The sequence below is a fragment of the Lemur catta genome, chromosome 1 (genome assembly GCF_020740605.2).
Source record: "Lemur catta isolate mLemCat1 chromosome 1, mLemCat1.pri, whole genome shotgun sequence".
Classification (NCBI taxonomy): Eukaryota; Metazoa; Chordata; class Mammalia; order Primates; family Lemuridae; genus Lemur; species Lemur catta.
The window spans coordinates 184,016,704-184,030,841 of record NC_059128.1 but is presented as its reverse complement, the minus strand read 5'-3'; the positions used below and the strand labels follow the sequence as shown (position 1 = coordinate 184,030,841).

The 14,138-nt window shown below is 40.8% G+C and overlaps 1 protein-coding gene across 2 annotated transcripts in view; it reads right to left on the bottom strand.

The window, feature by feature from the left end:
* ARHGEF26 (Rho guanine nucleotide exchange factor 26) overlaps window positions 1-9,592 on the bottom strand; it is a 128,600-nt gene extending 119,008 nt beyond the window's left edge. The window contains exons 1-4 of one of the 2 annotated variants that reach the window (XM_045539510.1): window positions 9,476-9,592; window positions 7,969-9,087; window positions 6,607-6,646; window positions 1,421-1,566 (exon numbers count right to left, since the gene is read on the bottom strand). In XM_045539510.1, the coding sequence (XP_045395466.1) occupies window positions 1,421-1,566; window positions 6,607-6,646; window positions 7,969-9,036 (1,254 nt within the window). In that variant the 5' untranslated portion in view covers window positions 9,037-9,087; window positions 9,476-9,592. Of the gene's footprint in view, window positions 1-1,420; window positions 1,567-6,606; window positions 6,647-7,968 lie in introns of both variants that reach the window. The other variant, XM_045539511.1, reaches the window with a different exon arrangement.
* Between the last annotated feature and the right edge of the window lie 4,546 nt (window positions 9,593-14,138).

The window sequence follows — 14,138 nt, the reverse complement described above, 5'->3', positions numbered from 1 at the left end:
CCCATAGACATTTTGTTGGACTCACACAACATTTCTTTAAACTTGAATTGGGATATAACACTTATAAAAGTTTGGATTTCTGTATTCCCTTTTCTAAAAAGAAGATCTAGCAACACTGAGACCTGGTATTCATGTGATTTGAGCTAAGTAATAGCTGTTCAATTTATAAAAGACCTGTTTACCACTGCCCCTCCCCTATCCCCTACTGCCTACACACATTTATTCACACTACTTGTGCTGCCACTGTAGGCATTTTAAATTGTAGCATAATACTAAGGGTGCCACACCTTGGAGGCACTGGAAATGTATGGATTCTCCTTAGAACGAAATTAGGAAGTCGAAGGAGACAGAGAGAAAGGGCTTGGTCTCTATCCCAATACAGGTTAGAAGAGGGGAGGTAGAGCCTGAACCAGAAGTCATATCCCACCATTACACACATTCCCATGGTCCTGTATACTCAACACCAACATAACTCCTTTTCTTATGCTGGTGGGTCCCCTAAATACATGAGATTCCTGACTCTCAATAATGCTTACTGTGGCTTAAAATGGAATTGCCTCTGCTCTGATACTGCCTAAGGACTCATGGAGGTGTACTGGCTTGTTTTTGATGTCATGCTCCCCTACCCAAGCCAGCCGTGGGAATTCCTTTCTACTTGCTAATGCATCAGATGCACGAAAATGTGCTGCCCAAATTCTTATCAAATAAACTAAGCATCACACTGCGACATTTTATAAGCCAGTAGGAAAAGAAATTATGGTTAAAAGACAAAAGATGTTTGATGGAGAGAGGAGAAATTACTCTTCAATGTAAAAATAAGTTGATCACAAAAATAAGTGTCAGACACACGCACACATAATAAGATGCACAGAGGGAGATGGAACAGAATGCCATTCATTAATCAGCTTCAAGAAAATATGAACATGTCCATATGAAATGAAATTTCCAAGGAAGAACTGTAATAAGCTCCCTATTGTGCATAGAGACATATACAGGTACATATATACACACATATGTGTGTACATCCTGAACTTTATCATAATTATGGCTATGTACATATATATACACATATGCCTGTATATGTGTTTATAGCCATAATTATAAAGTTTAGGATATATTAAGTCACCACTACACATATACTATATCTTAAAAAAGATATCTAGTAGGAAGTTTCCAGAGTCGATAGTATAACAGTCTCAAGGCACTTTATCAAAACCTAATTTTCCTGATCAGAAATGTCAGAGTTCATGTTCTCATTAGTGCCTGCAGAGTTTTGAGGAACATTTCACAATCTAAAAAGAAGAGTTTTTCCTCCTTAGAGTTACAGGATCACTGGCAGAAAAAATAAAAGCCATGTCCACACATTATTTCCACAACTTGGTTTTTCCTCCCACAGATAAAAAAGAAGGTAAACCCTCACCGCAGAGAGCTGGCTCCATGTGGATCTCAGTGGCTTATGGTGAATCACGATTTTTTCATCCGACTTCTGTTCTTTGGGCTCCGACTCTTCATCAGAGTCAATGTCAAGGGCCTTTTCTTTGTAGTTTTGATACAGGACAGCATTTTCTGCAAGAAAACAAGCTCTAAGTGTCACTAATTGCCCTCAATCATCATTCAACTTGTTCTAAACAAAATTCCATATTCACACAATGTTTGGTCTCCAGTTTAATAAATAACAAGGAGAAAAACAGATTTTGTCACTGAAGAATAATTACATAAAAGTGATTTTCTCACAGCTCTGTCCTAAATTTGTCTTCAGGGGAAGGGGAGGGGCCCATACACAGAATGCCAATAGAAGCAAAGTTTCCCTGCCCCTGCTCACTACTCAGGAAGGTCAGGCCTATTAAATCATTATCATTTAAGTTAAACTGAATTCGCTACCCTATCTTGTCTTCAAGGTGCATCAATATTCATTTATCTATTTAGCAAACATTTACCATACATCTATGATATGCTGAGAGTAAAATGGAAAGTAAGAGACACCTCTCATGAGCTAACAATTTAATGCAAAATCAGTCAAATTCACTCATGCATTTATTCATTCAACTGTTATTTAGAAAATGCCTACTAGGTGCCAGCAACTGCTTAGCACTGGGAATATAATAATAAACCAAAAACATAAAAATCTCAATTTTCATCACCTGACATTAGAGCATGAGAGAATAATTGCAATAAACAAACAGGTAACTTTTATAGTACTTCAGATGCTGATGAGTGTCACGAAGAAAAGTAAAACAGGGAAGGGGGCTAGAAAGTGCTGGGAGGAGGGTATGTAGACGTTACACAGGGTGGTTCAGGAGAGTCTCACTAAGGTCACATTTAAGCAGACATGAAAGAGGTGAGAAAACAAGGCTGTACAGCCAGGGAAAGAGCATCTCATCAGGGAAACAGCAAGTACAAAGCCCTGAGGAAGGAGTCTGCCTGCTGTGTCTATGTGTACAAAGAGCAGAAGGAGGCCTGTGTGCTGGAGTACCATGAGGGGGGACGAAAAGTATAGAAGATAGAAGTCAAGGGTGAGGAGAGGGCCTTGCCTCATTGTCACTGAAGGGACTTTGATTTTTACTCCAAGCATGATGACAAGTCAGTGTAGGGTTGAGGACACAATGATTTTACACAAATACATACCTATAAACTGAAGGAATTATACACAGGTGCTCTGAGAACAGACTGTAGGCAGGGAGTGATCTAGTCTGGGGATCAGGGAGGTGTCAATGAGGAAAATCTAAGATCTGAAAGCTGAGAAGATACAGAGCTAAAGAAAAAGCACACGCAAAAGTCATAGCAGGAACAAAAAGGGTAACATAATACAGTCATGCGCCACATAACGCTGTTGAAGTCAACGACAGATCACATATACAGCAGCCGTCTCACATGATCATAGATGAAAATTTTCTATCACCTAGTGACATCATAGCTGTCCTAATGTCACAGAACAATGCATTAGGTCATGCTGGTGTAAACAAACCTACTGTGCTGCCAGTCATATAAAAGTGTAGCACATATAATTATGTACAGTACATGATATTTGATAATGATAATAAAAGACTATGTTACTGGTTTATGTATTTACTATACTGTACTTTTTAACATTATTTTAGAGTGCAGTCTATCTGCTTACTTAAAAAAAAGTTAACCGCAAAACAGCCTCAGGCAGGTCCTTCAGACGGTATTCCAGAAGGGATTGTTATCACAGGTGATGACAGCTCCATGTGTGTTATTGACCCTGAAGACCTTCCTATGGAACAAGACGTGGAGGTGGAAGACGGTGATATTGATGATCTTGACCCTGTATAGGCCTAGGCTAATTTGTGTCTTAGTTTTTAACAATAACGTTTAAAAAGTAAAAAATTTCAAATTGAAAAATAGGAAAAAGCTTATAGAATAAGAATATAAAGAAAATACTTTCATACAAAGATACAATGTGTTTGTATTTTAAACTGTTATTAAAAAATCAAAAAGTTAAAAAATTAAAAAGTTTATAAAGTAAAAATGTTACGGTAGGCTACAGTTAATTTATTATTGAAAAAAGTGTTTTCTATAAATTTAGTGTAGCCTAAATGTACAGGGCTTATAGAGTTTACATCAGTGTACAGTAATGTCCTAGGCCTTCCCATTCACTCACCACTCACTCACTGACTCACCCAGAGCAACTTCTAGTCCTGCAAGCTCCATTCATGGTAAGAAGCCTATACAGATGTACCATTTTTTATCTTTTATACTGTATTTTTACTGTACCTTTTCTATGTGTAGATACACAAATATTTACCATTGTGTTATAATTGCCTACAGTATTCAATACAGTAGCATGCTGTATAGGTTTGTAGCCTAGGTGCAATAGGCTATAGCCTAGGTGTATAGTAGGGTATACTATTTAGGTTCGTGTAAGTTCATTCTATGATGTTCACACATTGACAGAATTCCCTAAGGGCACATTTTTTTTGTATTTTTATTTTTATTTTTTTATTTTTTATTTTTTTTTCTCTTTTTTAAATTTTTTATTGATACATAATTGTACATTTTCATGGAGTACATGTTATATTTTGATACAAGCATATAACATATAATGATCAAATCAGAGTACTTGGGACATGATTCACCTGAAACATTTATCATTGCTTTATGTTGAGAACATATGAAAACTTCTAGCTATTCTGAAATATAGTAAATTATTGTTAACTATAGTTGCCCTATTGCACTATTGAACACTAGAACTTTTTCCTTCTATTTAACAGAATTACCCCTTCACCAACACACTAAGGACACATTTTTGAGAACGTGTCTTCCTGGTTAAGTGATGCATGACTGTATCTTAAAAGAACTAAGGAAGGTCAATGTGGCTAAAGCTTGGGTGTTTCTAGTGACCAAATAGTGCACGGTGAATTGAAAGATGAGCCAGACAGTCCAAATCAACCAGGGCTTTGTAGGCGACGTTAAAGAACTGGATTTTACCCTAAGTACAAAAGGACTGAGTTTCTTTCACACTGTACTGATTGCACTTTATCCTGAATGCAATGGGAACCCACCGGAAGGAAAGATTTGCTTAATTTAAAGAGCAGAACACTGACTACCTCAGACTAATCCAGATGTTATTTGGGGTTGGCAATGAAAGAAATGGAGATTTGGGCTACGTGACTCAGAATGGACTGATGATAGACTGGATATGGGGGCAGAGAAAAGGAGATGTTAAGGGTATTTCCTAGGTCTTCAGGTCCCACAACTGGATAGTAGAAGATGAGAACACCAGAAGAGTGGGAAAGATTATGAGATTGGTTTGGGACATATTGAGTTTGAAATGCCTTTCCCATCTACCAAAGCAAGCAAACATCTGCCTCTTTTCTCATCAACTGTAGATTGTTCTGAATGCACCATGACTAACGTAACACTGGAGTCTATGCAAGATTTTGCTGATCTGAGTCTTCTGTAAATGTAAAACAGATTATAAGGGTAAAGACTGAGTTCTCTAGTCTTCAAAGTACTTAGTGGTTGGCACAAAGTATATGTATAATATTGCTGATACGATTTTTCATTCATTCTCACAACGTGGCCAACAGTATTATTAACCTTGTTTCACACATGAGGTAGCTCAGTGAGGTTAAGGTCAATGTTACTCAACTCATGAGGCTAAGCAGTAGGACAGGAGCCCAGGTTCGCCTGGTCTGAACATCACGGGTTCTCACTACTCCACCACACTGCATCCTGAGTTTCATTTTAATCATTAACTATAAGAATCCTGCATTCCTCATGAACATGTGAAAAAGCATTTCTAAGTCATCACATTTGAGAAGAGACAAGAGCGAATACATAGAAACAGCTCCTTATAAAAGGAAAGAACATAAAACTAGTTAAATTGAAGGTCTGCTTTCTGGCTTAAAAAAAAAAAAAATCTCAAAATTGTTAACCCTGTGAGGAAAAAGGTCACAAAATCAATGTCAAATTCGAGATGTAAGGCGTCTCCCTAAGTAGATATTAGGAAGATTCTCTGTTTACTTCACAGTCATGGAGTGGTAAAGAAGGAAGCGAAGTAGACTAAGAACCAGATCTGTGTCCTAGTATTAGCTGTGTGACAGAGGACAAGTTACTAAATTTCTCAGAGCTTCCGGTTTCCTCAGTTATAAAATCAGAGAGATGAATTTATCCTAACCAGCTAAAATACTATATGTGAATTTCTTTTCCATATAGTTTCCTAAGATTGGTGCAATAAATGAATTTTTATAAATTAGCCATTTTTAAAGGCTTAATGGGAAACTCATCTTTACAAGAAGTGTATAGGGAAATGTTTTGTAATCACCCGAGGTTTAACATTTTATAACTCTGGGTGGTTTTACAATTAAGTGGGGCATTCCCTTCATTATTCCTTCTAGGTCGGGAAACTTTAGCATTTCAAAGCATGACAGGAAGTAGTTACCTTCACTGCCACCAAGACCCTGCAGTCCTAATAAGGGCTGCAGCTGGGACTGCTCCCTTAAGGTTCTTTCAGTTGGCTGACATTTGACCCATTTGTTTACAGAAAGTCTACTAATCTGATTAGGGTTTGAACACACCTGGTTGGAGCTGCTTTTGTTTTGGGGATCCTTAACAAAGTACTATATGGGTTACAAATTCTTAAGAATATGTTTTTGTCAGCCAGGAGAATTAACACTTCCCCAAAGTTGAAACTTAATAAGGAAACAGGAAGTCAGAAGTGATAATAAAATGTGGAAATACGGGGAAAAGAATATTAAGTCAAAGGAAATGTGACCTAAGGAAATATGACCTCAGATCTATATGCCAAACTCTCAGAATTTTTAATTAAACAGCTAGAGCTTGCTCTTACTTTCTCCGTTTTATTGAGAAAGATGGGGATAGAGCCAAAGTAGAGAAGAATTAAAAATCTCAGGACATGGACTGAAAAAGTTATTAACTTATACAAAATGCCACTGATTATATTCACTGTTGGTATTACTACATGAAAATGTAGCTTAGCGCAGAGCTTTGGACTGTATAATTTGAAAAGAAGTTGGACATACTTCTCATCTTAAGCATTTTTGTTACTGCAGTTGGATTTCAACTTATAATTGGTATTCCACATTGAAACAGCAATAAAAGTCTGGAAAATTAAATGCTTACCTTCCCCATCAAATGTTCCTTGTCCTTTCAGCATTTTTTTCTAAGAGACAAGAAAAGCAAAAAAAAGGAAAAAGCAAAGCAAACTATGTATGAATGAGCCAAATAGAAAATACAGCCATTTTAAGTAAAAGTACTTTTTTTGTTGTTACACTCATTAGATTTCCAAAAGCACCCAGCAGATGAGCCCTAGAGCAGTTCACTCATATGACCACAATTCACTGAAACAGTAAAATAAAATACACAAGGTTCCCCACACCCCACCAAAACAGATTGAGAATCCTCAAATGACGAGCAGTTCAACTCATTTCACTACCTGTGATTCACCATCACTGTTAAATTGAACTTTACCATACTTGCAGAGTTGGAAAAAAAAAAAAGACACATAAAAAGTTATGTAATTTTTTTTCTTTAAGACCATAGGCTCTAAAATGAAACAGGCTTGCTTGTGTATTATGTGTGTGACATTTATATAGCCTAGTTCCAGTTCTCTGATTAATCAAGAAAAAATGTCACTGCCAAAAAGAATCTCTGCCCTATGGCTGAGATCTGCCTTCTAGGGAAGGCAGCATACACTTCAAAATATCCCTCTCTAGTTTTCCCCGTTTCTTTATGTCATATTTGGCAATAATTTAGTAAGTGCAGCTCCTAGTCCTATACCAAGGAGCAATACCACACAGTTCACGCCAACCTGAGGTTTTGAGCTATCCATTTGTCAAATGGGCATAAGGATAAATGGGCATAAAATGGGAATAAAATACAACCAAAGGCCATGGTGACAAAAATAAGCAACAAAAAAGACCACAAACTATTTGTGTCTTTTTTGACTCTGGCAATTGATTTTAAAATTCACATTTTACCTGAATGACATCAAATGTGTGATCACCACTCAAAAACAATTCAATAAGTAACAGCAGAAAATAATCAACAGGCTCAAAGGGGAATCAGTATTTTCCCATATCAGCTGTGATAACAGCTACCACCCACTGACAGCTCTAAACAAACACCAGAGAACTTGACCACAGTCAGGAGTGTAGATCTAAGCATGCCTCCCTCCCCCTTTCAGCTACCTGTATTAAAAGTGCTCAGGACTCACTCAGGCAATACTTAATTGGATTCAAAATTCTCCCTTATGTCTTCCAGATTTTGCCTGAGCTTAGAAAGTTAACTGATAAGAGTTTCACTTCTTTCCACAAAGTTGCATTAAACAATGACCAAAGATAGGCATACACAGGTAATCAATAGCAAAGAACAGAATTAAAAGAGAATAACTGCTCCTGGTTTCCTCTGTGCTGCTCCTCCTCGCCCCCAACACATTTAATTTTGGCTTAGAGAACTGCATGCCACACTCCTGCCCACTCTTACCTTTATCCTTCCCAGGCTGGAAAACTTCTCCTTGTCCTCCATCACTGCTTTCAGAACAGGCTGGGACATTCTGTTCTTCTTCTTCGAGCTGGTAGGACTGTCAAAATCAAAGCCACTGACCACTGCCCTGCGATAAGACGTGGACCGCAAGCCTCTCCGCAGAGACCCCGGGCTATCCAAGTCGTTCTCGACCTCAGCCTCCTCGCCTGCGTGGCCCAGGGGTGCTGCAAGGCCTTCCACCATGCTGCGCACCTTGAGGAGTCTCTTATGGGGCTCCACATTCTGACTATTGGATTTACTTATTTTAATTTCTGAGGCCAGGCTCTTCGGAATGATCTGTTGCTTCCCCACTTTGAGGGCGGCGGGGCTGTTTGTACTCAAAATCACGGAAGGATTCTCGGGGAGCTCGTTCTCCTGTGAAAGCAGCCTCTGGAAGGGGAGTTTTTGTTCCGAAGACCTTTTCTGGAGCGCAGGAGAGAGTCTCGAGGGTTCGGGGTCTATAGCCGACAGACCGGATTGAGAGTCTTTATTACGGGCAAAGCCATTTGCAGTAGGGGAAGGCACCGGGCTGGCTGTCAACCCGGTCGGGTCCCCCTCGGGGCTGCAGGGGGCGAGCGCTTTTGGAGTCCGCGGGGGGCGCAGCACGGGCGGCGGCGGCGCGGGGAGCGAGGTCACCGTACCATTGGCTGGGGATTTCGGAGAGCCGCCCGGCACCGCTTTGAGGACCTGGGGTGACTTGGGCCGTCGAAGTCTAGGAGAGACAGCCCTGTACTCTAAGGAGACGGTACCACCGTTAGCCACCGCTCTCCGATGGGCGCCCAGAAGCAGGGGACTCCCGTGGACAGTCCTGCTGTCCGAGGCGGTGGGCACCTGGGCGGGAGTCTGTGCTGCGGGTAGCGTCCCTCGGTCTTCCACCGGGAAATCCGTGATCAGCAACCCGCTGGGGCTCTGATAAGACTGGGGCCTCGGCTTGCTCCGGCCCAGCAGCTGGGGCGCAGGGGTCGAACGTCTCCGCCACAAAGGGTTTATGCTTTTGCTAGAGAAATCCACTTCGCTCTCGCCGTCCATAGCGGGGCCTCGGGGTAAGCCCCGGGACAAACAGCACGCAGCTAGTCTTGCCTAAAGAGGAAAGAAGTTATGGAACTTTGCCTCGGGACAACCGGGCACGCCTCGCAGACTCGCGCGCTCGGAGCCCGGCGGTCGCCCTGCTGTTGCGCGGGACACGACTGCACGGCGCTTACCCGCCCTTTCTCGGGCAGAAATCTGGGCTGCCGTCCAGGAGGATTAATCCAATCACCTCCGCGTCCCTCCAAGGCCCAAAGGCCACCCGCATGAAATGCGCCCGTCACTGATTCACCCGGTGCAAGCCGATGTACAAGAAACTTGGGACGAGTTCAGCTTTCTTGGGAAACTCGCCGCGGGACGCTCCCGTCCGCCGCCATCCGGCCTCCCGCCCTCATCGTGGGTACCCTCGCGCTCAAACTGTCCGGCTTCCAGGTGAATTTACCTTCCGGGGCTTGCAGAGCCCGGGGCTAGCGAGCGCCCACCGCCCCGTGGGTGGCCCGGGTCCGGGGCCAGCGCGGCTGCGAGGTCTCGGGAGAGCGCTGCCCCGACCGCGGCGCCGGCTCCGCCCCCAAGCTCGGGCCCGCCCCAGCCTTGGTCCCGCCCAGAACCGCCTCCGTCGCGGCCAGAAAGTAGCCGCTGTCTCCCCGCCCACGCGTGCCTTGAAAGTGCTCCAGCCTCTGTGCAAAACAAAGGAGCGCACCTGAGCGAGCTCAGGGGGTTCGGGCTGGTAGATGTGGACTGGGGGCGTTGGCGGCACCGGAACTGTGGGCGCTCAAGGTCGTTGCCGGGAGCACACCGTGGGAGCGAGCGTGGGGGCCCTTCCGAGCTGCAGTTTGTGAACCCCTGAACCGTGGAGGATCGCTCTTGTTGCAACCAAGAACGCAAGGCAGAGTAGGGTTTGTGCAATGCGTGAGCAGCAGCGCGGAGTTCTCACGCAGAGAACCATGCACCTCTCAAGATCCAGTGGTCTTAAAGATCCGATGGGCTCATTCTATTGCTTAAAATGCCTTGTAGTGCAGACAGATTTCCTTGTCTGTGCCTAGAGTATTTCCAGAGGAGGAACTGGCAGCTGTGGAGAGGAGAACTGGGTGGCTAGGAAACCGTAGGGAGGGAGAATTTTCACTTAATAATCTTTGAATTTTTTATGCTTTGAACCTTGAATTACCTACAAACAATAAACAAAAAAAAGGTATTGGTTTTCAGACGTACATAGAATAAAATTCAAAATTCTTGCCGTGGGTTAAGGGCACCACCGGCCTACCTCTTCAGCCTAGTCTTTCCTCCATTACTTTCTCCCTCACTATTCTTTGGCCACACTCACAGTTCGACAGCTTCAGAACCTTCCCTTTTGTTCCTGCTTGACCTCCTGACTTGTCACTCATCAGAAAGGCCTTCCCTCGCCCCTCCTGAATTAGACCACTGCCCCACCTCCATTTAGTTTCCCAGTCACTTGTTCTCTTCCATTTATGCACTTACCAAAATTTGCATATATATGTGTGTTTATGTTTATTGTCTCTTCTGTCTGTTTTTTTTCTTTTTTCTTTTTTTTTTTTTTTTTTTGGTCTCTTCTGTCTTTACACTACAATCTGCATAAGGGCAGGGGACATGTTTATGTGTTTCTCCTCCTTATGCCAGGTACATACTGGTCAATTAATAAGTATTTGTTGAATAATTGAGTGAATGAATGAAAAGAATGAAGTCAGAACAGTGATCATGCCTTCCAGAGTGCTCCGTTGCCCAATAGTAGAAAGTTGGTTGTGTCCTGGCCAGGCTCCTGCTGTGTGAGAATAATAAGGCAAACTTGAGAAGACAAATAATTTTAGACCATAAGATCTGTATAATTGATGCTATTAGCAAGACAAGGGCCCTTCTCCAAGTTCTCTTTCAGCACTCATGCATTCAGCAGGGATGTATTGAGCATCCACTGTGTGCACATTACGCTGCTTGTTTTTGCCATAGATACATTGAATGTAATGGCCAAAAATATTAAGAGGCAATCTTTGCGTGGTGAGATGATGTGTTTCATGCCTTGTTATGCTTTTCTATACTTACCAAAGGCTGTATCTACAATGAATATATATTACTTTGATATGAGACACTTTCATAAACTATTATAGAAGAAAAGAAGAAATGGCATCAAAAAATTTATAAGATAAAATTTTTAAAAAGAAATTTACCAAGTATTTCAGTTGGAAGATATATGACTGATCAGACACTCATGTACATAGATGCTTTTTAATATAGGACATTTTCTATACAAACATGTTACTTTTGTATTGGAAAAATATAAATTAGTTTAGAAGTGCTTAACTAATAACAAATGGAATGTAGACCTAATTCAGAATGTATGACCTATTTAATGAAGCTGTAAATGGTGATGCAAGAAGCTGACTTCTCTTCAAATTATGTTCATGCTACAAATAAGTGTAACTGATGTTTGTGAGAAAATCACAGGATCTGCCTACCTCATTCCTAAGTGACAAAATAATACCCAACAAAAAAACAACAAAACACCACGCTTGTGAAGTTTGGAAGTTTGGAAACTCACAGACCTAATGCCTATTCAATTTATTATATGTATTCAAATCTAAGACATCTTTGATTGTATGTACCACCAAGAAAGGAAAAGAGCTGCTAAATAAACTATGACACAATGTGGGATCATATAGGATTTTTACTTTATACTTAATTGAAAGAATGTTCTTAGACTTACTTAGACACAGATTTTTTTTCTTAGTGTGCCTATACAGAAAAGCAAAATATAAGCAAAATAAATTAATTAAGTCCTGTACATTGAGACTAATTTTTCTGACTCCTTTTTATGCAGAGAATTAATATGTGTGTTTTTCTACATTACATCATTGATAATGCAGCATTTCTTACAAAGTTGTTCCAGTCTTGTGTCTGGGATTTGCTTCCTAGCCAACGACACCCATTCTGCAAATAGGCACTATCCTATTTGACTAAACATGTAATTTTCTCATTCAGCTGAGTCATATGTCACTACATGCTATGTAGCTTCTCTATTGATAACCAGAGGAAGTTTCTGACAAATTGTAGTTCCATGCCTTAACCATAGTTCTACATGATACATGAATTGGTTATATCAGCCTCCTGTTGCTTTGGAATTTCTTTGACCTAATCTGACACATCTGGATATTACTCCTGCCTTTAATTGCATTTCTTGGCATGTGGCTTTGATACATGTTGTATTAAATTGCATAGAATTTCATAGAAATGATGACAATTCAAACAGTTATGACCATGGTCACAAATACAGAGGCAATGCCAACTATATCATCACTGTCATCGAGCCACTGGCTATATATTTGATAGTAAGACAAGCTCAGTTTCAGGGGTTAAAATGTGGTACCAAATGCTTCTTAAAATTGAATCAATACAGTATATTGAACTATTAGGAATATGTTCTATTAGTATATGCTAATGGTAGATTGAACTATTAGGATATTCAATGGTATAATGCAGGATATATTGCTACATTTACTAAACAAATTTTCATTTATCATCAATTGTGTGTCTCTGGCATAATAATTAGGCTAATTTTTAAGTGTAATTTGTTAACTGGTCTTAATACCTTTGCTGTTATGTCCCATGCACTTTTTATTCATGTATTTGTGGCATTTAAGTGCCAAGCATTGGGCCAGGTTTTCCTGAAGCTTACAACTTGACTCATTAAACATACCTGAAACATTGAAATGACAAGACACCCAAACTGTGTGAGATGGGTGGCAAGCTCCCTCTTCTATGGAAGCCTTTGTGAAGAGTCTGGATAGAACTGGGCCAGAAGGGTGTGTAAAATATCGGAAGGTGGACAAGCGAGGGGTATCCCAGAGAAATGTCCCAGTGTGAGCAAAAATGTGGAGGGATGACTGGACAACTGATATTTGTTAAGTACCAACTATGTGTTAAGCTTGGTTATTTATTATACTTAATCTCACATTAGTTCTGACCCCCCTTAAACATGAAGAAGTTGAAGCTCTAAAAGCATTTCTCTTATTGTCAATAAATGGTTGAGTCAGAATCCTAACCTGGTTCTCTCTACCATCATCCAGAGCCCATGCATTGAAACATGCAAGAAACTACGCACCAGAACGGAGAGTTTGCATTTAGAAGTTGTGGAAGATTCATGTGGCTGGATTTGGTGAGAACAGAATGTGGTGTGCAACAGAACCTGAGGGGTCTGGATTTTACCTGAATGGCAACTGGCACTCTCTGAAGGGGATTTAAACCTTGCTATCTTTTTAAAAATAAATCTGATGATACCAGTGTCAGAAATTAAAAAAGCAAAAAATTGACAGAGTCACAGTTTTAAAAGTATAACCTCTGTGCGTTAAGAAAAGTCGAATAGGCCATAAAGTCTGAGGGATAACGGATTGTATTTAAATATACTTACATAACAGACCAAGCGTTAGTAGTATAGATATGTCAGAGCCGTCTCACCCCGCGGACCCACGACCCACGGACCCGGGAATAGTCCCAGCTCTGCTGCGCCAGGTTTGGTTCCACCAGCGTCACCGCTATGAAGAAAGTGGTTCAACAGCGCGGGCTGAGTGCCGGCCTCCGAAAGTTTCCCAGACTTGAAACAGTTCTGTCTGCAGAATATTCAACACGATGCTCTGCTGACTGGAGCATCTTCAGGTATGATTCCCTCCAGACCCTTGAAAGTCTGTTTGTTTTTGTGGTAAAATGAATCTTTCAAAAGATTCCCGAACCACTTCTCATGAATCAGTGAGTATTCAAAAGAGAGCTCAGTTTGCAGCTTTATACAAAAGCTATCCCTGTAACACATGTGCCATAATGGACAAACTTCTTTTGTCAGTACTTAACATCTACCTCTCTGAATTTCCATAAATTTCTATTTCACAAGAATAATATTTATGAACACTGGCAGCAGCATACCACAAAATTCTTTTTTAATAACACCATATTTCTTCTGTAACAGTACAATTCTTAGTATAAAAAACTATATCATTCACAAATGAATAAGAAAAAAATACAACAGAAAAATAAGCAAAGAACAAGAATAAGCATTTTCAAGAAAATGCAAGTGGCCCACTATACATCAAAATATACTCAAACTTAAT